The sequence below is a fragment of the Pterocles gutturalis genome, unplaced genomic scaffold (genome assembly GCF_000699245.1).
Source record: "Pterocles gutturalis isolate BGI_N339 unplaced genomic scaffold, ASM69924v1 scaffold9633, whole genome shotgun sequence".
NCBI classification, from domain to species: domain Eukaryota; kingdom Metazoa; phylum Chordata; class Aves; order Pterocliformes; family Pteroclidae; genus Pterocles; species Pterocles gutturalis.
This window is the reverse complement of record NW_010125586.1, coordinates 17,655-43,961: the sequence shown is the minus strand read 5'-3', so window position 1 is coordinate 43,961 and position 26,307 is coordinate 17,655. Positions and strand designations below refer to the sequence as shown.

The 26,307-nt window shown below is 38.5% G+C and overlaps 1 protein-coding gene across 1 annotated transcript in view; it reads right to left on the bottom strand.

Moving 5' to 3' along the window:
* The window catches only part of USP25 (ubiquitin specific peptidase 25), a gene marked incomplete at its 5' end in the record, with an annotated part of 73,255 nt that extends 50,072 nt beyond the window's left edge, over nucleotides 1-23,183 (bottom strand). Inside the window, 4 exon segments of the mRNA XM_010078623.1 lie at nucleotides 6,574-6,736; nucleotides 12,830-12,953; nucleotides 22,272-22,416; nucleotides 23,106-23,183. Coding sequence (XP_010076925.1) covers nucleotides 6,574-6,736; nucleotides 12,830-12,953; nucleotides 22,272-22,416; nucleotides 23,106-23,183 — 510 coding nt within the window.
* Between the last annotated feature and the right edge of the window lie 3,124 nt (nucleotides 23,184-26,307).

The window sequence follows — 26,307 nt, the reverse complement described above, 5'->3', positions numbered from 1 at the left end:
CACACAAACAACTTTCTAGAAACATTCTAAACTCTCCAGATTTACAGATCCTTCTATAAAAGTTAAGCTAACTAAACAGTAGCAAAAGCATGTATGGGTGAACTCCTGTCAAAAATGTAGGTTTCAAGTTCAACAGGAGGTGAGAAGATCATTTAGAGATTTGATTTGTTTCTTGGCTGGTAAGGAAGAAGCAAACATTTTTTAATACAGTTTTGTTTTGACATATTTTCTTGGGTGCTCAGCCTTAAATTCAAGTTATCATCAAGTCAAAAGTCTTCAAAAGCAGGACAGATTTTTAGAATTTACACTGTGGAAGAAATATTACTGTTCATTCTAATGATGCTGAATGCAACTGTTGAAAGCAAAACTTCATTTTGAGCTATCTGAAATAAGCCTCTTTCCCAACAGAAGAAGATGACTTCCACATGTGCCCACTTCTCTAACACAGATATAAATGCAGATTAAAAGGCGGTATTTCTAGCAACGTTTGAATCTTATTACGGTTTGCTGTCACTCACTGCAAATGCATCTTAAGGAATTTCATGCTTTTAATGCAAATAAACAAACTATTATGACTGCATTTGACTAAGTCAGCCAACTGGTGGCTATGAAAATCAACATACACTGCATGAGGAAACTGTCAAAATGTCAAAAGCTTCCCCACCCCCCCCCTTAACAACCACTTCTTAAATAGAAGTAAAAAGATTTTTCTTTCTTTGCAATGCAGTTTTAGATTATATTACACAATATATCATTGTGACTGACAGTAGTTAACATTTAGATATTGTTGACCTATGTGATGTGTCAGGTTTCAAAAGACTCGTAAAGAAAGCTTGAAAATATTTCTACATAGTCAATGCAACCCAAGGAGTCAATATGCCTTGTGGATAAATAAATATGGTATTAGCTAATGCTCTAAATTAACATGCAATAAATTTCCTGGGATGGTTGTTTGAAACAGAAGTCTTCCTGGCTGGCAGAAAATATTAATAACCTAAAATTTCAACCAACTGAAGTTATCAATCTTTCAATTGTTTACTTGAAGTACATTCTATAGACCTACATACAGAAGTTTATCTTTTACGATCACACCACTATAATTCCAAATGCCACAGATTTTCACATAATATGGGTGGTGACCAGAAGAACTAACTAGTCCTCTTTATAATCCATTTTCAAGGTATAAAGTTGCACACCAGCTATAAATAACATGAGATCATACGTCTAGCACAGGCTTTTACATTCCCTAGCCTCTGTTCTTATCTCTGTGGTTATTAATTAAAATTCAAGTCTCCTTGAAAATCTTTATTTAAACATTTTTAGTTTCTTGGCCTTCTACAATGGGGTCACAGCGTTGGTGGATAAGGGAAGAACAACTGACACCATCTACCTGGACCTGTGCAAAGTCTTTGATACTGTCCCGCATTAAATCCTTGTCTCTAAATAGGAAAGACATGGATTTCAGGGAAGGACCACTCACTGGATAAGGAATTGTCTGGATGGTAGCACTCAGAGAGTTGTGGTCAACAGCTCAATGTCCAAGTGGAGACCGGTGATGAGTGGCATTCCGCAGGGGTTGGTGTTGGGATCAGTGTTGTTTAACATCTTTGTTGGTGACATAGACAGCGGGATCAAATGCACCCTCAGCAAGTTTACTGACGACACCAAGCTGCGTGGTGTGGTGGACACGCTGGAGGGAAGGGATGCCATCCAGAGGGACCTTGACAGGCTTGAGAGGTGGGCCAGTGCAAACCTCCTGAAGTTCAACAAGGCCAAGTGCAAGGGCTTGCGGGGCAATCCCAAGCACAAATATAGGTTGGGCAGAGAATGGCTTGAGAGCAGCCCTGAGGAGAAGGACTTGGGGGTGCTGGTTGATGAGAAGCTGAACACAACCTGGCAATGTGCGCTTGCAGCCCCAAAAGCCACTGGAGTACTGCATCCAGCTCTGAGGTCCCCAATATAAGAAAGACATGGACCAGTTGCAGCAAGTCCAGAGGAGGGTCACAAAGATGATCAGAGGTCTGGAGCACCTCCCATATGAGCATGGGCTGAGAAGAATTGGGATTGTTCAGCCTGCAGAAGAAAAGGCTCCGCGTAGCCTGGAGCAGAGGCACTGGAACAGGTCACTCAAAGAAGTTGTGGATCCCCCATCCCTGGAGATGTTCAAGGCCAGGTTGGATGAGCCTTTGAGCAACCTGGTCTAGTGGAAGGTGTCCCTGCCCACGGCAGGGGGGGTGGAACTAGATCCTCTTTAAGGTCCCTTCCAACCCAAACCATTCGATGATTCTATGAAATATTTCTTTTACAGAAATGCACATGCACATAAAATCAGTCATCTTGATATCTGAGACTCCTATGGAATGTAAAATCTGATTACACAACAGAGAAGGTAAAATGCCAAGTCATATTAGCTCCACAAAGAGCTTTCTGGAAATAAAGTGTTTCTCCTTATTAGCACCAAGACAATGTTTCTGCTATGGAAAAAGAGGCATGCACATGAAGGAATAAGGAAAGGAAGAGAGATGAACAAGGGAAACATTAAGAGATCTCAGGAAAACAGAAAATTCAAACACTTGATAGATTATTAGAAGCTGAAAGAGGCTAAGTACATAAAAACTTCAGTGGGAAGGGAGGTGGTAGCACAAATAAAGAAGTCTTTCCATTTCATTGTCTACAGCATTACCTAAGTATTATCTGCAGGTAAGTAAATCCTGCCCATAAAAAAACCCCAAACCAAACAAAAAAACCCCACCACTAACAGAGCAAAACACACCACTCAACCCTAAGAAGTCAAAAAGAACATGGATAACAGCAATCCAATTTATGTAGTCTACTAGGATTTCAGAGTAAGTTCTGCAGAAGTCATTCAACAAAAGCTTCTAAGCAGCGATGAGGTAAGATGGAAGGTCCAGGCACAGACAAATAGGTAATCAAAAAGAAAAAGAGGGCAAGAGCCTGAAGGGTAGTTACTGCAAATTCACAAAGTCTGTGCTGGTAAGCAAAATTCAGAGGTTATCTAGAAAAGACAGCAAGTTGGCAAGATGACTAAGTTTGCTCAGTACAGAGATAAGCAATGTAGTAAAAACAAGATCTGGAAAAGATGAACTGACAGAAGAATCACATGAGACTGAGTGACTATGTAATAAGAAAGCTAAATTCAACACAGATAAGTGTACAGTGAGGTACTTGGTGGAAAGCAACCCTAAAATTATAGAAGACGATGGGCACCAAGATAACTAGTAGTATTCAGAACTTTGCATTTATGACAGAGCTCCATGAAAGTATCAGTTCAACACATGAAGTTGCTAAAAGCAGAATAAAATTAAGACAAGAAGACAGAATGAAACAGAAAACATTACTACAAAATCATAGGGTAATTCAGCTCAGAAGGGACTGGGGAAAGTCTCTTGTCAAACCTCCTACTCTCACTTGTGAGATCAGACCAGGTTGCTCCAGGCTTTCTCTAAGGCTTGTCTTAAAAGCCTTAAAGATTTGACAGAGACTGCAGTGTCTCTCTGGGCAACCTCCACTGCCTGCCTGTCCTCATGGGGAAAAACACTTCTTATATCCAGGCTGAATCTCTCTCATCTCAACTTACTCCCATTACCTCTCATCCTCGCAATATGCACTGCTGTGAAAAGACTGGCTCTGTCTCCTCAATGGTCAGCTAATGCAGACCATCCCATATCTTCCCAGGTTGACTTTTTGGCCCATCTGCAGCTAATCAGAAACCTCTTCGATTCTCCATGACCTTTTAAAGGTCAGGGAGTGGCCTTGCTAAGACTTTCCCCCATTCTCTCAATATCACTACATGCAGCTCAGTGGGTCCTGTGGACTTATATGGGTGAAGTTTCCTCAAGTAATCTCTAACTCAATCCTTAACCACTGCTCAGAGCTCCTCTCCCTCAACTAGGCACAGTGGTCTGGGAGACCTCATCAGTGAAGACTGAGGCAAAACATGACACTGAATACCTCAGCCTTACTTAAGCCTGCTGTCACTAAATCACCTGCTCTATTCAGCATCTGAACCACATTCTCCTTGCTCAGCCTTTTATGACCAGTGTAGCATCAAAACTTCTTGTTACCCTAGACATCCCTTGAGGCATCAGCTCTAGGTTAGCTTTCACTTCCCTAACACCATCCCTTCATGCCTGGCCAACTTTTACAAACTCCTCCTCAGCAGGCCATCTCTGCTTCCAGATCCTGTACATTGTCTGCTTGCATTGGAGCTTGGCCATGAGTTTCCTGAGCAGCAGAATGAACCCTTCTTGCCATCAGAGGATGTTGCCAGCTTTCCTGCCACCCTTCAGAGCTGCCTCCTATGGGATCTCAGATTCCAACTTCCTGTAGAAGCCAGTCTGTTCTCCTGAACTCTAGGTTCTGTATCCTGCTACTCCTTCCTCACTCCCATCAGGATCTTGAACTCCACTATTTGATGGTCACTGCAGTCAAGAGTACCCACATTACTACATCTCCAAACAGTTTTTCCATTTTGGGGAACAGCAGATCCAGCTGTGCATCATCACTAGTTGGCCCATCAGTACTTTTATCAAAAAGTTACCCCTGATACTCTCCAGAAATCTGTTTTGCTTGTGTCCTACTGTGTTGCGCTTGCAGCAGGTGTCAGGACATTTACTGAAGTTCCCCATGGGAACCACTGACCGTGATCCAGAGACTTGTTTGCCTTTAAAGAAAGCTTTGTCCACATCCTTATCCTGAGAAGGGTGGTCTGTAACAGACTAACCAGGGTGGTACCTTTACCAGCTTCTCCTCTGATCCTGATCCACAAACTCTCATCTTAAACTGTCATCTTGTCCCATGCAAGTATCACATACATTTGAGCTGCTCCTTCACAAGGAGAGCAATGCCCTTCCTTGTCATCCCTATTTGTCTGTCCTGAAGAGCCTGTATCTGTCCATCGTACCAACTCATAAATTCATAGTCCACTCACACCTAGAGAGTTTTCCTGATCCCCCAACTAAAATGCTACTAGAGCTAGAAAAGATCTGGAGAATGGCAACAAGGCAGATCAGAGGTTAGAACAGATTCTATACAGGCAAGAACCCAGCACTCAGCTTGGAAAAAGAGACCACTGACCTGTTGAAAGAGAGTGTGACAGCAGTCCACAGAACTGTAATGGCAATCAATTTTTAACTGTCTTGTCCACCAGGAGACATGGAGGCCACCAGACAAAGCTAGCGGGAGTGAGGTTCAAAACAAACCAAACAAAAATGAGGAGTTTCTTCATGCAATAGGAAGGGCAGCTACGGAACTCCTACCCAAAGGACCCCATGGGTGCAAAAACTTTGCAAGGTTCAAGGGAGTCAAGTATGTAAGGGAGATCCACTGAGGATTACCAACTGAATAAAAAACTAACTGATCAAGAAACTCCCCAAAGATGAAAGCAGTTGGGGGTTTGGGAGTGCTTTAACAGAGCAGTATCATGCATACTATTTTTACTCCTCTGTAAGCATCCACTTGCAGAAATTGCTAGGCAGAACATAGATCTAAAAGTACTCAGCCTGAAGTACAACAGCCATCACTACGAAAGTAACGATACTAGTTTATCTGAAGTGCTTCAGACTGACAGTAATTTGTTAAAAATGGGTATTAAATATTTTATTTGCTTCCTCTCAAAATGTCTGACTATGAAGAGTAACAATATGCTGAATTTGCTTCTTGTAGACTAAAAATACATTTCTCCCTATTGTATTACAGTTTCACTCAGTTTTCTGCAGGTGCGCATGCTTCTGAGTATGTCTACAGATTATTTACAGAAACATACAGATTTAGCAATCACTTCCAAAAAAAAAAATCCCCAAAAAGATGGATTCATAAAGTATATGCACAATGAATTATTGATACTAGAACATTAGATTTCACTATGCAGCATCTGTACTCATTTCCCTATTGACCCTATCTTTAAAAAAAAATAAGGTAGTTTTAAATTCAGCTACATATACACAAAAAAAGACTAAGGGCACACATATTGGCTGTATTAGACACAATTGCATCCATATCAGACCTTCACCTTCCTCCTTCTCAAGTACTGTTCTCTTATCAGTTATTCGTTCTTTTACGCTACTCAGCTATTTGCTTGTAGCTATTCTAGTAAGCATTCCATGATCCAGGGTGTCTCGTTTCCTCTACCCACCTCCATTGTCAGTCAACCCTTTCAGACATTTGCATGTATTCCTTTTAATATAAAAATTCTGTTCCTCATCTGTAATTCAATTTTCATCTGTTTTTAGGCATCATCAATTGTCATTGATGTCAGCATGAGCTGCAGACACCCAGGATCTTCAGAGACTCAACTCCTTGTCTTCAATAACTTTTTAATAAGAAACATTCTGAAGCTTCACTTAGTTATACCAGAGTACTTTCTACACTTCAATCGGACTTATGGATGAACATGTTAAGAGGTGCAATAAAGTAATGCTCAAAAACACCTCATGCAGTGGCCTAAACTTCCCAGGAAATCAGACATCTTAAGTTATCCACTTAACATAGGATAACACACTTCACATTAAATACAATTAAGACCATACACAGCTAATCGAAGAGGGTGTTTACCTGAATGACAGCACTAAACCAGCATGTGTTGCCAACATTCTTTAATCCTACTGGACAGTTGTCTTGGCGCTTTCGATCATAAGGGTTAGGAGAGTCACTCCATACCTCTGGATGTGTCCTCTTTAAACTTGCTTTATTTTCTGCAATACTGGCTTCTAGAACTCTTTGGGAACAGGAGGGAGGGAAAAATGTGAGAAAAAAACAACAACAACAAAAAAGACATTAAAACACCTTAATTTACTAATACAGACTTTTTAATTTAATCATTTGCTAACTTATTTTGCTTGGCTTTAAATTTATATGCAATAATATGTGTTCAAAAGTAAGATGCTATTATACTTATATATATGTTACAGAAATTCCATTACCTTTTGGTAAATGGTATCAGTGAGTGAGTGAACCTCCTGTGAGAGCTCCAGATACAAGAGCCATGTCTGTAAGGCATCAACTATTTAAGAACCAGATTCAAATAGGATGGACAACAAGAAATTTTAGGCAAGCACTGTGAGTGTAGTGCCTTCATCTACAAAAGCTTTCACTGGTAAGCAGAGCACAAAGTCACCCATATCTACCTTACTGACAGAAAACCAAAGCTAGCTAGGCAACTTTCAAAACTGGAAAATGCTTTTTTAGTTTTTATTTTTTACAACTTAAGCAACTGTATTTGTTGCTTTACATAGCAAGTAATTAGCTTATGAGCCATGAAAAGGCATCTCCCCACAATTTTTCAAATGCCAGCCAACAAGTTAATTGTATGCTTCAATGACCAGGAAACTGTCATGATTTATGCTGAATGTCCACATTTCTCACGACAGCAAGATCTGATGTGTGTTATGCTCTCAAACTCAAGCTTCACTCAACACTGTATTTCTATATCAGCACATATCCTTAGCCTGGTGACAAAGAACACCTTAAAGGTGATTTGTGGCAGCCACATATTCTAAACAGAAAAATGGAGATGGATACATTCAGGTCATATAACAATGGCCCTAATTCATCAGCAAAGTTGCCTTGCGTGTACACTACTGACACAGTTAAAACCCCCAACCCATAGTCCAAGTATCATACAAAAGGCTGAGTTGCTATTGAAATACTACATTTGCCAAGCACAGGATTTACAGGAGCTGCATGACAAGTATCGAAGTAGTCTGTGCAGCCTGAATTGTTGCTCCCTTTGATTCTAGAGTCAACAAACATCAAAGAAAAGGCAGGTCTAGGCTGGTCTGTAAAAGCAGGACAAAGCTCAAACACCTCTGAAAAAAGAAAGAAACGGGAAGGGAAAAAAACCCCACAAACAAACCAAAAAAACCACACACACATGATGTAATCCCTCCATTTCCTAACTGTAAATTTTTATTTCAAGCTATGCTCTTGTCAAAGCAAGAAAAGGTATCTTACAAGGTATACAAGAACTATGAAGTGTTATATGAATTTACTGTAGGTAACTGCTTTGGGGGACATACTAATTTGTTACTGCTACTTATTTTGAAAAACAAAAAAGTATTATTCAGAATTTGACAGCTCATTTGCTATAAATACCACTTTTGTATCAATACATCTCAGGAAGAACCTCAAATCTTCAATTTCCTAAGGATTAATCAACTTCTGACATTTAGATTCTGACATATAGCCCTGTAAACCGCATGTCTTTTTTTCAAATTACACTGAAAAGACAGGTATGTAATCCTCTAAGATTTTCTGCTCTGATATCTCTTCAAACAATGCACAGGGATGGAACCTGATCCTTCAGTGTTAAAAGACTCTTACACTAGTAATGATTATGTTATCTCCTAAGCAAATCCTGAAATGTAAAGAAACTGTCCAATTCATTTCCCTTTTCACTGACACAATCCTTCCATAGTGCTAGATGACCAGTTTATCTCTGCTTTGAGAGCAAAAGTTATTTGATGGGGACATTAAAAATTAATACAAAACAAATGCCATACATATTTCAAAGAATTTCTCATTCAGGTAGGATTAGCTAAACTCTTGTTTAAACTAAATTCAAGGGACCTTTAAAACTGACGGGAAGACTGTGTCACACTGGAATAAAGTTAGAATGATGTTTTAGCAGCACCTCCATACCATACCTACTCCATACCACTATTGTTTCAGGGAAACAATCAAACTTATTTTTTCCTCCCCCCAAGCTCAAGAATATTTCATGATATTTCAAGATCCAAGTTCAGAAAAATATATATTCTCAAACTGAAACAGTTCCCTGACCCAAAGGGTACTACCATTCATCAACTTAATTACCTACTAAAATTTCTTCCTGTATTTGTTTTTGTATTTCTTTAGCAGGTGAGGGATGTCCTCATCTCTAGCTCCACCTCAAATCTGTTTCCATGTCTTAATAAAGTGTGTCATTCTCAGAACTTCATGATATTTTTCCTTACTTTTCTTAGCATTATCTGTCCTCAGAGAGCACACGCAATAGCTGCACACTCTACCTGACAAATTCATTTTCAGTCATGATAGCTGTGATGCAAACTGAAATAATGTCAACATAGTAAACAGGAACCTAACGATCAGCTCAAAAGCTACACATATAAATGTATTTACCAGCGTAGTGAGTATACCTCTTGCACTATAATGTTCACTACATTGTATTAATACTGTCTTGATTTAGGAGGCTACCTTGACAAAGCATCTTACTCACAAACTGCTCTCAACAAAATGAGAATCCTTTCAGCAAACTAGTACAAGGATTTAGCAGTTCTGATTAAGCAGATGAAATACCCTCTTTGCAATGCTCAGAGACCACAGCAGCAGTTGCTAGCAGCAGAGCCATAAGCTACATGCGCGTATGGCATGTGTCTAACCTCACGAGACCAAAGGCTTCCCCACCTCCAAGTGCTGGAATCTTGTTTGGAGGGAAACGCTGGGGTGATGGTTAGCTAATGCCAAGCTTGGCATGATACTTGAAAGCAGTGTTTTATTTCTCTCTGTAACAAGCTGGGCATCGTGAGCAGCTTTCCAGAGCACAGGGCTAGCCAAACAATTCAATAAGCCTTGGGCAAAGCGAGTCCACAGTACAAAAGTTCTGCCAAACCATTTTGAGGAAGCCTCCTGACTGTGCTGCAGGAAAGCCCACTCTGGCAGGCTACTCAGCAAAAAGAAGGGGAGGTTTTTATACTGGGACTGTCTTATAGCTGGACACCCAGGTATATCCCTAACCCTACATCCCTTCCCAGTTTCATCTTTGATCTATGCACAAAATGCTTAACCAGAGTGCAGAATCCCCAGCAGTTTCAATTAACATGCTAAAGGAAAAAAAAAAAAAAAAAAAAAAAGGGAAAAAAGTCTAGGGGCTGTGCACATCCTTATGCACTTACAATATGGGCTCTCATTTTAATATGGCTACTACCCAGGGCACAACACAGGACAGTTAATTTCTCCTTTCAATCATATCTTACTAGCTTCCACAGCGAAGTCTTATCTGGCCAGCCTCGTTTTCCCTCAAACCATGAAAAGTAATATAAACAGGAGAAACTTTTTTTGTTTCAGGAAATACACTGATCACGCACATTTCCCTGGGAGATTTACAGAGGGAACAGTAAAAAACTTTAAATGTGCCATGTAGAGCTTGGACACTTGGACATTTCAGCTGCACTCCTCTCAACACCTACATAGTAATCAGATCTGTCCTCATTAAGTAGCACAAGGCAATTACATTCAGGAAGACAAATTCTACATGCATTACAACATTAATTATGTAAGTCAAGAAATTCCATTAGTGCTCCCTTGGAAACCTTAACAAAATCCATGCAAGTCAGGTTCCAAACCACTATGAATACCTTTGAAAAAAAATATCCTCCATACCAAAGAGTACTTAAATACGCACACATCCTACATTACTAAAAATGAAAGATTTCCATAGTTCAACTTGCTTATTATTGACTTCCTATTTGATTTCTGCTTCTTAGTTAACTTAGGAAAAAAAAAAAGTAAATGGCAGCAGCTTGATTTGTTTACAACCACAGTGTTCTATTTTTTTGTTTTGAGCAGTCCTGTGTTTTCTATTGGAATGCCAACATTCTTCTATGGGGTGTTAACTACAAAGTGATTTTTAACTTTTTTAAAAAAAACAGTCTTAAGTCTTGTCCCTAAGGAAACTGATTGAACAGTTCAGATCAAGAATTCCGAGTTTCCTGTATTTGTACAAATCGGACACACGTTGCCATCAACTCATGGTGTGTCTTGGTATGTAACTGAGTTGATGTAATACCTCAATGTTGCCTAAACCCCCCAAGATTCTTACTCTTCTTTGCCTCCATTCACAAGCAAAGTTCCATTTCCCTTTCTTATGCCATGATATACTCTGGATCTTCTAGTGGATATTTTTTCTATGGGTTTGGGAGATGAATTCGTGCTACAAACACTCCAAAAAATACTACAGCAAGTACATAGAAGATGTGGTACAGTGGGCAAGCCATATACCCCTTGGTAGCAACAAGCTCTTAATTCAGCACATGCTATTGTGTGTAGTTTTACCGTCAAATACACATCTCTCTTTTATCAGAAGAGCAACATTTTTATCTGTGTACAACTGAACAGACTGCCTACATGCCTTTGTACAGAGAAAAAAATGGCACACATTGTTATTTTCTGCATCCAGAAAAACACACACCATAATTTAAGTAGAATGCATTTATACTTAGTTATGGCCTAAGCAGATAAGACCAAAAAGGGTTTTTTAGTCTGAGAAGTAAAAACAAAGTCTACAGGAAATAAACTACAGCTTTGAGGCTCCCAAGAAACGAGCACAGCAGAAGCAGTCAAAACTTGTGGGAGGGAAAAATAGGGGAAAAAAAAAAGATTTCCATAACTAGAAATAGGTCCACCTTTCCAAGTGCCTCCCTAAATCGCAACTCCGTAATTATGATAACTCTGTCCTTCAAAAAGGAACACGCAAGAGCTGAACTTCTGAATCAGAACTGGACAGAACTTACACCATAATCTTGTATATATGCGCATGGTGAGGGGTTATAAAGAACCAAGCCCTTAAAATCTTCTTCCAATTATAAATATAAATAAATATAAATAAATAAATAAAATATAAATCCCTCTCATCCCACCTTTCTCTCCTAAAATATGTTAGACACATATAACAAGCTGGCTTTTATCACAAATGGGGGGAGGGAGGAGTATGTTTATTTTCACAATTAGTACATTTATTTTTCAAAAGGAAAAAGAAAATTACTGTGGATAAAGTAACACTCTCCATATTCTCAGAGTTGGACTATTCTAATAAGCCATTTAGTCTGTCAAACACAGTGACTAAGGAAAAGAATTATTGTGGTGACTCTCCCCCACCTAAATCAATTTTTTCTAAAATTAGTCTTTTACAAGGAGGCAGTACTTAACCTTCTAACACAAGGATCAAATCATTGCCCTCTTCCCCTAGAACAAGGCCAGCCACAAATGAAAAATGAAAGAAAAAAAAAAACAAAAACACCACAACATCCCTCCCAAGGCCAGACACAGATGAAAAAAAACCAACATCCCTCCCACACAACCCTACACCCAGCCTTAGTTCAAGTCCCAAATATTTCATAATTATAGCTATATTAACATATAAACACACGCTGTACAAAAACTATTGCAAAATCTGATGAAAAGTTAACTTGCAGATTCTTATCACACCCAAGCTGAGAAAGTTAAGTTCATGAAACTTAAAACCAAGCAGCTAACTTCACTCAAAGCTTATAAATCCTATTTGTTAAATAGGTTAATAACATACTTTATCAGCTAAAATACAGCAGCTGCTCTCAGCATACTCAAGTCATACCATTACTGCCCCCTCCAATCTCAGCCTTAGCACAGAGGTAATAAAATGTTATTGTAAAATGAACACTGCAAAAAAAACAGGGCAAATAATTTATTAGCTTCTTAATTATATTTTGCTTTCATTGCTTTTTACCTGATACACAACAGAACCTTTTAGTTTTAGGTCCTATTTAAATATGACCATATATCCTCTATCTCCATTCACTTCCTCAGTATTTAAATGAATACATCAACATGAAACATACTATTAAATCCTAGCCCACACATAATCAGGCTATTTTCCAGTGTAGAACATACAATACATTAAAGCAACATCCTAAAGCCAGGCATATCAGTAGCACAAGTGAAAGAAAACAAGTTATTCTCTGTTAAATTAAAAGTTAAAAAAAAAAAAAAAAAAGCAATACAGGCCAATCTCCAACTCTTTAATTTGATTTCTGCTTTATATAAGTTGTTTGTTTACCTGCTAATGGCTTGTTCCTCATCTGTTATTCCAGTCTCCCTGAATGCCCTGTTTGATTCCTCCAAACTCAAGGCAATTGCCCTCTGAAGATCATCTTTATCATCTCCAGTGAGATCAATCACATCTGAAAAGCAAAACTATCTTTCTCAAAATTAAAAGTGAAACAGAATGAAAGGCAAGTCTTATTGTAGAGGAGAGAGAGCCCACAGGGATTGCTGAGCGCCATTCCAGTCCATCCCTCCTGTGCCCTGCGCTCTTCCAACCTCTAACCCTGCTAATAGCTCCCTCCACCTCCAAGCTGGATAAAAACCTTAGGAGCTTGCTCTTGCTAAGATATGACAGGCAATAGTCTTCCTTCCTCCTAACGATCACAAAGCTATGGGACAAATTTAGGAATCCATGGTTTCTGAAAGCCTTCTTAAAGCAATACACTTAGATGTATTAATTCAGCTACTGCAACCAGTTGCTTCCAGGGAACACATGATCAAGACAACCTTCTCTTAAAAAGGATACCTTAACCAAGCATCGTTGGTTTTCCCTTCTCCTGGAGGAACGCGTGCGGAGTTTTCCCAATACAGCCCCAAATCCTACAAGTGTTTTTGTGCCCTGGTGAGACAAGTACTTCCACACAGTTTCATAACACGAGAGAATTCCTTACTTAACCTAATTCCTTTCTATCCTGTCTGTGTATTCCTTTTCTGAACATATTTAAATACAACTTTTGTCTGCTGGAAGTATCCCATCTCAACAGGGGAATAAAGAAAACAAATGCTGAAGTCAAAATTAGGATCCACACTGGGACACGTAGGGAATGCTGGATGGGCTACTGAGTAGGTAATGAAGATGAAAACAACCCCACTTCTGCTTTCCTTACCAGCTCCCATTTACTTAAAGAATCAGATACTAACATCCCCCATAAACCTCCCCATTTCCTGAGGGTAGCAATGGCACTCCCCCTCCCGAGTAAGGAGGGATTTCACTACACACTATGACACCCATCATCCCCCACTGGGCACAGCCATGCTTTCAAAGCAGCCAGGGCCTACAGGAATGTCTATCGACTGCACAAGATCTTCAGAAAAGCCAAGGTCGTTGGTTAGCACGATTTCAAGAGCCAAAAGTCTCATTTTGCAAGTCAGCCAGACAGAAGGAGAGGGGAAAGTGCAAAAGAGACTTTCAAGTGCAATCAAAACAGAGTATTGGCTAGTTTCAGTCTCCTTCCTCCAAGGCCAAAGTTTGTCCAAAGAGCTATGAAAGGGACTACTCTCCAGCTTGGGGTTTGGAGATTAGAAGCTAGAAGGCTCTGGGAGAGACATGGATTTGAAACTGATGATTGCTCACAAAGAAACATGAGCAGCTTGTCTGCATTTCTCCTTCCACAGGCCAGCTCAATTACTGATATCTAAAGAGCTCCTCTGTCTAGCTTCTGACTTTTCTCCTGGATGGGCTGACTCAGTGTAGAGACAGCTTCCCCTAGTTCCCTGGGCTTACTTGTCTGTGACATTTCTCATTGGATCGAAATAAAACACTGAACTTGTGATATAAAAATCATTGCCATAGCTGGGTATGAACAGAAAATGGGATGACTTGTCCTCACAGAAAGCTGAAACTGAAGAGAAGGTATAAAAGAAACTTTTTTATTAACAGCCTCATCTTCAAAAATTAGTTTTCAACTTAGCCCTTTCTTCCCCCAAATAAAGATGGTTGAATTTCTAATTTAGTGAGCCTTTAAAGGAAGCACTCTTACCTGCAAAGTAAACTGGCCAATTTGTCATGATCTTGAAGTAAGGAAAAATGCCATGACTACAGCAGCAGCACTTCATAATTTTATTCTTATGTCTTTTATAGTCAGCTCAGATTTTCCAGCATATTCAGAAGCATACTTCAACTCAGATGCCTGAAATTCTCCTTCAGAAGTATTAAAGCAATTACAAGAACCACCAGCAGAAGTCTCACCCAGAGGACTTTTAATACATGAGTTGCCATGTTTTAAAAACAATGTAATTCAGGCTAAACTAATACCTCAACCTGTGTGACGCACATGGCTCTGTTCTACAGCCTGAGAGCAGGAGAAAGGCTAGAAAGGTTGACAACGATGTGAGGATCCCATGACCACACACACTACCTATTACACTCTCAAATGTGGTGCTTGTATCATATTTCCTAACCATTTGCAGGTAGTCACACACAAGGGCCTTATCTCCACTAGAGACAAGCTGTTTTCCTGAAAGTAGTAATAGTGGTCACAACCAAAAATGGAGTAAACCTCAATCCCACAGCCACACATACTGATGGAAAAGCACGGGATTACTCCGATCACTTACTTACAGAGGGGAATATTCCTTTAGCTAGCCTATAGTCACGTAGGAGTGATGAAATTTTTATACAACAATAAAGAAGATTAAGAAGTAAGGTCCTTTATAAGCGGAGTATTTTCCAGAAAAGAACTCATAACCTATCTGAAAATTATGTGGTTAACAAAAACTCCCACTGTTACTAAAAAAAAAAAAAAAAGAAAAAAAAAATCAATCAATCAAGACCAACTCTAACTCACACTTACGTTAAATTATTCAAATTATTCAACTTCTTTGCACCTCCCTAGTTCCTTAATCTTTATTAATCTATACCACCACCCTACATGTTCAGAAGTTTATTACCATTCATACTACCAGTGATTACATCACTTTAATATTAAAGCCACAAATTGTTGACTTCTGCTTGCTTTCTGAAAGCAGAACAACACAACAGTTTCCTCTGACATGAAAGGCTTCTGGAGCAAACAATACAGGATTCTCTTTAGAAGCGTTGTGTTCACATATACATTGTTCCTGATCTGCACGAAAAAAGGCAATACAGTGAAGACCTGCTGCCAGATGCTACCATGAGTGCTACAATCGATTTATGTCCCAGAGGGTTTACCAAGCATAACCCCTGACAGAAAAATACATTTCTAAATAGAAGCTGATCCATGGTAACCTACTCCATGCAAGCTTTTAGTTCATAGCAAATGTGAAATAAAAATGTTTTGGAGATTTAAACTAATGTATTTTAGCTCACGTTTGCTGTATTTGGAGCAGGTCCAAGGTCTTTTTCAGCATCTCAGCTGACACAGTAACTCATTAAGCCGCAACAGTTCATGTATGACTTGAATCCTAAATCATAGGATTATAAAGAGGAGATCTCAATAAAAGTCAAAACAGAAGGGGAACAGTCTGAGAATAAATTCCTCTTTAAAAAAAAAAATACATCAATTTGTCTGCACAGTTTTCATTCCTGTCAGTTGGTTATAGACACAAATGTACATATACTACACAAAATTCAGGGAGGGTTTTTTGTTTTGTTTTAAAATAACTTCAGGTTTTGCAAACTCTTACAGGGGGATTTCTTTGTTTTTTGTGAAAAGATGTCCAATTTTCAAGCAATTATTATACAAGTAAGATCACTTTACCTCCTCTCACAATCATTAATAAATTTCAACATTAACCTAGCTTTAAAATACTTATTGCACTTCAATTGTGCAGTGTTAATGCAAACCTATGAATGTTTACTTCATAGCAATAAGTAGGGAATTCATCCATGAAACTGATCTACTTAAGTTTCCTGTCTGACCAACTGATTTCTGTGTTCAAGGTCTGAGTTTGAAGAAAAAAAAAAAAAGCTGACTTTTACCCAAAGTGTTTACCAAACACATGAGCTTCCTCTGATAGGCTGAAGGATGCATTTCATAGAGGTATTAAGAATAATGCCACTTCTCCAAGTGTATAGTTACATGACTCTAGTTTACATATGACAATTTTGTAAAACTCATCTCATTTAGGCCACAGAATGCTTTAGTACTCACTGGCTCATCCTCATAAAGGTACTTCTTATTGTGTATCACATAGCCTTAGAAAATACAAATGTTTTCAACAAAGCCATGACTACTAAATAAAACAAAGAAGTTTGCTTTTGAAAAAATTCTTTATGAACAAAGAAACTGATCATCAAAACAGTCTGGCTTAGTCCGTTCATGATGTTTATTCAACAAAAATTAACATGGAGAATTAATCAACTGCTTAATAATAAATATATTTTTAGTTTACAACATTATTATGCAATAATGTGTGCTTCTTGTACATAAGATCCAGAGAGTTTGACATCATTTGTAATTCTACAAAGCAATTTTAAGTTGTAACTTGACATTTTTTACAAAAATACTAGTGTGTACATATATAGTAAATGCACACACTATATCTATCCCCGTCTATCTTCTTTCCTTAAAAAACTTCTTATCGATCTGTTTACTTAGGAAGTTTCTATCATCATTTAAATAAATGGATCTTACTTGGTAATTGCCTAGGTCATTAAAATAAGTACTGACCTGGTAATTATACCAGGAGGAGGCAGAGAATAGGAACTTCAGACTGAAGTAGTCTGGGAAACTCAGCATGAAGGACAGATCTGAAGTTGCAACTGAACCCAGGGACAGGCAATAAACAACCACAGTGATGCAAGCCCTGGACAGGGAAAGGAAAATTAAGGGGCAGGCCTGATGGGTTCGGTGGACCCATGCCAAGTATGGAAACCGATTAGCAAGACTCCAATTTCAACACACCAACAATATAAAAAGAAAAAAAAAAGAAAAAATGAAGTTGAGACTACGTCAGTTTTGTTTATAACAAGCAGAGCTAAGCAAGATCCTATATTCTATGGTCTATTCTGTGATGTTAAACATCACAATGGTCTTGGCTTATGTGAAGATTTAAAGGAATTTAATTGGTTGCATATGCCAGTTTTGGTTAAAACTGGATGGGGAAAGAATACGCAGCGTCCTAGCAGCTGCTCAGCCAACCCAAACAGCTCTACTGATGGAAGAGCTAGCAAATGTCAGCACCACCGTCTTACAGGAACTTCCTCATCTCAGCTGCATTTACACTGTCCTAGAATGCTAACACCTTAAACCAATGATTCTGACAGGGATGGGAAAGAGAGAGGCAGTCATGGAACAAACGGACAAGTGAATCTGTAAGATGAAAGGAGGATCTCAAGGTACAAGACTCCTAACACTTTGAAGCAGGGACCGTACCATACCAAGCTGGAGACACTCCCAGGAACCTGGATGAAGATGACACAAATAATTCCTGAAATAGGAGGAAACATCTTGAAGATGCATAGTGATATCCAAGTTAGGCAAGCTGACAGAAGAAACTAGTGGCAAATTCCACTGACAGAAACAATAAAATGCACAGATATAGAATGTGAACAGACTAGGACTTGTACCAGGAAGGTTCTAGGAGCTACAGCTGATTCATGTTCAAAGTGCAATTCACATCATCATAGCACTGAAGAAAATAGGAAGCGTTACACTGAGTACATTGTCAGAGTACTACATGGACATTTATAGAGACTCACCCATTTTTCTTAAGAACTCAGCTTAACTCTTGGTTATTGTTTTGAGTACCACAGTCCACAGAAAAGGCAAAACTATTGGAGAAGGTCCAGAAGAAAGGAGAAAAAAAAAAGGGGGGGGGGGGGACAAAAAGGACAACAGGTATAGGAAATGCATCCAAAGACTGGGAAAGAATTTGGGCCCTTTAGTTTAGATCTGAGAAAAGTCTGAAGGGACATTATGATACACAAAGCACAACGACTAAAAGACTTAACCTGAAGCAACATGGATTTAGGCAAGACATTAGTAGTCTAAAAGTAAGGACAGTGAAGCACCAAAACAATTACTCTATAAACTTCTGAGTCTCTAGAACAGAAAGGTTTTTAATAAATATGTTATATAAACATCACAGAGGTTTTAGGTGCAGCTAAGTCTATCTCATTGAAAAAGTTTGATCGAATGACTTTTGAAATCTATGCAAAGGCTCAAACTCCAGGAACAGAAAGATATAAGAGCCAGGTCCCCAGAAGCAATGAAGCCTACAACCCTCAAGTTGGTGTGTGTGGCATTTTACAGTTACATTGTACTATGTCCTTATAAAAGGGCTTGAAATCTTTTGTCTCAGCTATGGAATGTGCAATTGCAAAGACTAATAATTCAGTTTTTGTGAAAAATAATTTTGAGTTTTCAAAAGAAGGGAGGGAGAGAATTTGTCTTGACAGCTATTTCATTTGAAGACAATGCATCTTCTAAAATATGTCTCCTCTTCATTCTGCTGCTTCCTTTAACCCTGGGTTCAGCAAGTTGCTCAAATAATGAGACGGAAATGGACAAATGCTTAGCAATGCAATAGTTCTATTGTGCAGCCAGAGATGAAAATTCACTGAATTACTGCAAATAGAAAAAAAATGTTTTAGAGAAATCAATACAGTGAAAATATTGGAAAGTACTACTAAACAACTTATTTTGTTTTGCTTGAAGTGCAGCACCTAGGATTTATGCTACTAAGCAGAACTTGAAAGTGATCTTAGATTTAAAGTCATTCACTTCTACATTGGAACCCTAATACCTAAGCACTTTCTCCTCACTAACAGATTGTAGGAAGGAAAGGAAAAAAACACAAACCTTTACAAAGGGATCAGATAAACCATGCATCCCTCTTGACATGAAAAAGCTACACTTGCAAGTACTTGCACATGCCATTTTGAACAGGCAAAGAGACAAGCATAATGACTAACACTGATTGTGCAAGTCAGCCTTTGCTTTTAAAGATGGAGTAAATTTTATGCATATAATGTTTTTGCAGCTGCTGAAGTGCTGCATTTGCTAGTAAGAGAAATGAGGTTTCCTTATATCTCCTAACATACAGAAAGCAACTCTCAAACAGCTGAATGACCACTGTCACTTCTGAAACAGCCAGTGCACAACCCAGGCTAACCGCTGATTGTTAAGGTATGACTTCCTGTTACATACATTTTTATTTTACCCCCTAAGTAACCATTTCAAAGAGACACAGTGAGTCAAGTTTGCAGAGTACATTTGATATACCTTTGTGCAAGGCACACATTCAAAAACCTTTATAAGTGGCTGGATGTTTTCTGCAGCATAAAAGACAGTTCTGATATTCATCTGTAACGCCCTCTCATCCCCAGTTTAGATGACTTAACTTTGTGGGACCGTGAAGCTTGGTGACTCATAACATCGTAAGTTCCAAATGCACAGATGTAGTTAAGCAGTAAGGAACTATAAGGGTGAGTTATAATGAATCTTCATGTAATTACACCTACGTGGGATAGTAAAAGGGAGTCAAATTTGAAAGGCAAGATACTGTCAGCAACTCAGCTTAGTTACTGAGAAGTGCTAACAGCATTCTTTGCAGATGGGAGGGTTGATGGTTGGAGCTATCATTGCTGATTATTTTTCCGTCTATGCCCACTCTTCTATTTTCTTCTCCCAAGCCATCCACTTTCATTATACTCCCTTACATGCCAGTACGTACTCATGCACGGCCCCGAACTTTGTCCATTTTAAGTGTACTGCATTTTTTTAAAAATCAAAATAATTACAGACAAGCAGATCCCAACAAAAAATGAACTGTAGGGTTCTGCAAGAAGCTTTCACTAGATCTTCACACATGGGGGGCTCTACAATCACAGACTGGTTTAGACTTTTGTTCTGCTGTCCGTGCTTACTTCTTGCCCCATGAGTCCTCCAACACGAAGAAAAGTTATCCAAGACACCTTTATACCTTTATCTCATAATGTGTTTTCAGTCTAACCAAAACAGCAAAGGCTGGCAAAGGGCTCTCATCTTTGTTGCCAGTGAGGACCTGCTTTTGTCACAGCAGTTGTCTACGTGATTGCTTACTTGTACATAACTGTATAACTGTAAGGAATCCGGGGTCTGCCTTCAGCCCTCCAGAAAAGAGAAGAGAAACCTGAAATTCAGCTTGGAATGTGCAACTCAAGACTTACTCTTTTTCAGTTTGACCATCAGTCACGTGTAATGCAGCTTCTATAGGCTTGATTCTTCCCTCTCTTATATCCCTTGTCTCCTCATATCTTCAGTAAGGTTGTATAGCACAGTGACAGCAAAACTAAACACTTCTATTAATGGGATTGGTAATAAATCTAATTAAACATAGACTGCAAGAGAATCCAGCTTACTATTCCACTGCCATAGCAGGTCTTCAGTATTGGAGACTGTGACAACAGTGGTAAGTTTGTTGAAAATAGTCTCCATTTCCTCAATGTGAATTTTCTGACTTTGAAAGTTAAATACATATAGAGGTTTGTGTGTCTTTTCTTTCCAAAGGAGGGAAAAGAAAAAATAAAACAAAACAAAAACAAAAAACAAACCACCCCCCGCCCAACTCAGTGGGGGGATAATACAACTACCTATAACATACTCAGGGCATTTTATATGGGGTTGCTAGTAATACCAAGGACTAAAATGCAGTTTCCAGATATGAGATGTTGAGAATAAAATCATATCTAAATTGAAAACAAGTTTTTTGAAAAAAAGATGTTTATGTCAAGGTGCCAGAAATGAAAAGAAAGACAACTGTACAACTGACAAGGAAATCTAATTAAACTTTTCTACAACGGTGCCACCATAGCCATCTCAATATTAATGAAACAAAGGGGGAAAAAACCCTACTGTGGGTGAAGTGAAATAATTCTACTCATTTAATAAAAATTACATAGATGTACTACATATATGGTCAAACGATTAATAATTAATTTAAATAACATACATCTACATTCAGAAGGTTGGAATGTAAATACAGTATCAAGAAACTCAGATTTTACAGAAATCAATCCCACCACAAAACTTCCTTTGACTTTTTCATGTTATTTCCCATATTTATTTGCAGAACACATTTAACATGCCAGACCACAAGGAAGCAAAACTTTTCATGTCAATAGTTTCCTCATCACCATTTCATAAAAGGTACAATATTTTTAATGTTTACTCCCCCCACCATAAAAATAACTATGCAGTAAGCAAAGGAGTAGCACCTGCAAGGCTCAGAGGAACACAGGTTGTGGGACCTCCTGTATCAACTAAATAAAACTGTTTAAAATTAAGTATTTTTAATGTTAATTTCACATATAAAATACCTACTCTTCTACTACAAAATGTACACCTAACCTCTCACTTCTCCCTTTCGAAGTCTTGCCCATCAGGGAGAGGCTACTCTTAAGCATACTAAGACAGGCATTCACAGACTCTTCTCCAATTTTGTTTTATTTTGACTGGAAAAGTACCCAGCTTTTGCCTTGAATTATTTACTGCATGACCCCAAAATAAATCCTATAATAGGGAAAAAAATAAAAAGGAAAAAAGATTGAAAACCCACTTATTCACTCTCTGCTTAGTACCATATGTATGTGTAGAGGTAATGCTTAAGGATAGCTAACACAAAAAATGCACTGAAATAAGGAAAGAAAGAATACGTAATAAACTAAACATTGTTAAGTAAGAATTATCAGCAGATTAACAGTCATCTCACAGGCAAGTTTTTAGTTTTCTTGCCTTTAAACAAAACTTAGGAAAATAAAAAATACCTACTCGTGTCTGCCTGGCTGCCCACGCTGATGTATCTGTCATTTCCAGGAAGGGCTGTTTGATAGTAAGTTGCCTCCTCTAGCTGGGGAACCTTGGCATTCTTTGCAGTGAGGAAAGCCACAGCCAACTCCAGATTACCATTGCTGTCCTTTAAGCATCAAAAAAAAAAAAAAAAAAAACCAGGAAATTATAGTCCCTCCACTCTTTTTTTTAACTTTTCTTAACAGCAAAGGACTTTACAAACAACTTATATGATCTATGACACATTGCATTTTCAGGTGAAATACTGATGAGAAAAAAGCATTTCCAAACATTTTTAAGGCCAGAAATACTGGCTTCTCATCAGGTGTACATATGACTTATGTTGAATCTGAAGCAACAACTATATGTACTATTTAAATTCACTAAATCCCCATTTACCATGTATAAAAGGCTAAAAAGCTCTGCTTGAGAGAGACAAGGGTTTAGTTTTTTAAAATACATATATTTTGGGGGAAATAGGACACAGAGAAACCTGCCATTCTTTACTTAAGAGTTGACCAGCTGTACTAGCACCAAGGTATCTCAAAACACTTTAGCCAAAGGTTAAAGGCAAGTCATACCATTCCTGTCTTTCCATTTTTAAACACCAGATTAACTTTTATGTCAGTATCAACACACATCAAGATTCTTTCTAAAGTGAACAAGCTTTTTTCCCTGAAATAAATCTAAAAAGTATTCAAGCTGGGAATAAAAGGGAAGGAAGGGAAGACGAGAGTAAGAGAGGTTGGGGTTTGTGGCTTTCACAGGCAGTTAAGATGTATACATTCGGCTAAAAGTCAGACACATCCATCTTACCTTCAGTGCCTGTTGTAGTACCTGAATGTCATTGATACCAGTGATCTCCCTCAGCTGATTTAAAAATGTTTGCTGGTGCTAAAAAAGAAAAACAGTTCATCAAAATAAGATAAGAGCCAAATAATAGCAAAACTAGTTACTTACAAGAATATGCTTCTCTTCAAACATTACAAGTATCTCCAAACAAGCTTTATGCACCACAACAGGGTGGAGCCTTCCTTATTCAAGTTTGTCTTAGTTTCTGTAACTTGGGCACTTTTAATTCCCAAATGTAATGTTTTTGTTTGGTTGGGTTTGGGTTTTGGTGTTCTGGGCTTTTTTTAAACAAAAACAAAAAAAAAAAAGGGGGGGGATGATGAGCTAGCTTATGCAACACTGGTTTCAGGAGCCTATATAAAGCCAGAACTGGCCCTCCTAAACAAAAAAAACTCCATAGCTTGATCTTCAAAGGCAGTAGGAGAAATAGTTGACTGAACTCCCATCAAAACCAATTCCTTCAACTCCCAATTCTTCTCATTCCCACTATTCCCTTGACATACACAATCCTCATCCATTTCAACCTCAAAATTAAGAGATTAATCCTTACTGATCATTTAGATGGTTAAGGGAAGTACTATAAAAATACCCACACAAAACAGAGTTTCTCAAGATCAAAGCAAAACCCTAGGAATCTGTCTTAACCGCCTTCCTAGACCAGCTGGATCCAACTCTCCCACATCACAGTATCAGTCAGCATCTATGACTGAGTTTCAAGTAACACTTGGAGTTAGAAAAGAGTAAGAGGTTCTGGGTCTCTTAAATATTCAACTCAAATGAATTTTGAGGCTTGGTTTTTTTTTAAATAAAAACGTGGTCCCACTCCTGTTTAAAGCCAACAGCCAATTCCCCCTGCTCGTGCTCAGATATCACACCACAGAAGTAAAAAGCAGGCTCTAGGCTGGAACAATCCTTGGACCTCCAGTTACCCATTAAAACCGTGAAAACACCAAGAACTGACCACTGTTCCATCCTAACAAATTCGTTTTTTCCTTTGGGAGATGGGAAAAGGAGAAAAGTTTGGTGGTATTTGCAAGTGGTTTTTCTTTTTTATTATTTGCCCACCACATCCTGAACTCAAAACAATAATTTCACCTATAAAAGAGAAGATTTTGTAAAGTACAGGGTTTTGTTTGCTAGACAAAAAGCATATTTCCTATCAGTGACAAATAAACATTCTCATGTCACACTCCAAATTAAACTAAAAAAAACCAAGTATAATTGTCCTGTGGCTATTTCTAAAATACTTTTCTTTAAAACTAATTATTTGGAATCAAATATTCAAATACCTTTATTCTCTTCTTATCACAGCTTTGTATATAGGAGAAAATTACGAGATGCATGAATGCTGAATTCTCCAGTGGAAATTAACCTGCCAGCACTACTTCATGCCCTAATAAATTGAAATAGAAGGCATATAGTTCAGCATGTTTATGAATTACGTACACAATCTTGTCTTCATTTATGACCCTAAGGGACACTGCTAACAATCCAAATTGCCTTTTTTTTCTTTTCTTTTTAAAAACTCTGGTATTGGCACAAGAAAAGTGAAGCGATGCAGGAAAACAAACTCCCACTCTATCCTCATCCCTGACACCCTCATTTGTTTATTCAGTGCATTTCATAGCACTGTACAAAGGCAAGACTTGTTTCCCTTATAAAGTTGGTTTCCTGCCCCTGCATCAAGCAAGAAGTAAAGAAAAGAAATAGAGTATTTAGGAAAAACAATTACAACAGCATTAAAACTGTCAGGAACAATTCAAGGGCAGTGCATGACAGCAAAATGGATTTCTTTTTGTATTTGCTACCAACATGATGGTTAATAAAATGGAAAATAATTTCACTATAAATTATCAGAACAAGTTAAAACAGATTTCTGTATCTTCCACAATATATACAATGCTCGGAAAGGCTGACTGGAGGATAATCATTGTTCACGGAGATTGGGAAAAGATAGAAGAGACACAAACAATCTCTTAGCAGTTCAAAATATTGGCTGTTAATTTATGAGCACAGCTGCGGCTTATAAACCTAGACATCTGTAGTTTATATCCAGATTTCAGTATTCTGGTGTAAAGCTGCGGTTCGAGGCCCCTTTCCCAAGGATATGCATATTCAACAGATCAGAACCCAACCCAGCAATGCTCCTTTCTAATCAACAGATTATTTAAGTACCTAAATATACTTTAAGGCCAAGAGTTTACGGCACTCAGCTCCAAAATTCCTGACTGGTAATTAAGTGAACAACACAGAGAATCCATAAGCATCCTAGTTACAAGTGACAGAAATTAAGAGGAAAATCAAGAGTTATCCTGAACACCTCAAATGGAGATAAACTGCGTTGCAGCCACAAACACCTGACATCACTGCTTCTTCAGGTAAATGTGGACAAGCTGCCATTAATCTCTAATTGAGTTATTTCAAATCACACTTCGCTTCTTAGAAGGATGAGGAAAAAGATAAAAACAAAGCAACAAAAAAAAAGTATTATTTGTTTCCACCTGATCAATGTCTTCTCTTAATACCATAATTGTGTTCTCTTAATACCTGCTAACAGACTAACAGGTCTTCCGAAACAATTCTGAAACTGCATAAGGCAGCTAAAAACTCGTTAACGTGGCATTAGACTGTCGGCTTCTCTGCCATGCATTGACCACTCTCCTCTCATCCCCTCAAATCCGACATAACCACACCATCTCTATTGTGTACAGACCTTTCTTGCAACTGCATGTTTAACTTTGCCTTTTTTCTCCTTTACCGTTATATTGACAATAAGTTATCACCCATGATGTGTGACCAGTGTAAAAAGGAACAGAATTACCTGTATTAACACAGTTTCATAGAATCATAGAATGGTTTGGCTTGGGAGGGACCTTTAAGATCACCTAGTTCCAAACCCCCGCCATGGGCAGGGACACCTCCCACTAGACCAGGTTGCTCAAAGCCTCATCCAGCCTAGCCTCGAACACCTCCAGGGATGGAGCCTCTTTCAGCTTAAAACCATTACCGCTCATCCTAGCACTACACGCCCTGATAAGGAGTGCCTCCCCATCTCTCCTGTAGGCTCTCTTGAAGTACTGGAAGGCTGCTGGAAGGTTTCCCTGGAGCCTTCTCTTCTCAGGTGAACAACCCCAACTCTCTTGGCCTGTCCTCATATGGGAGGGGA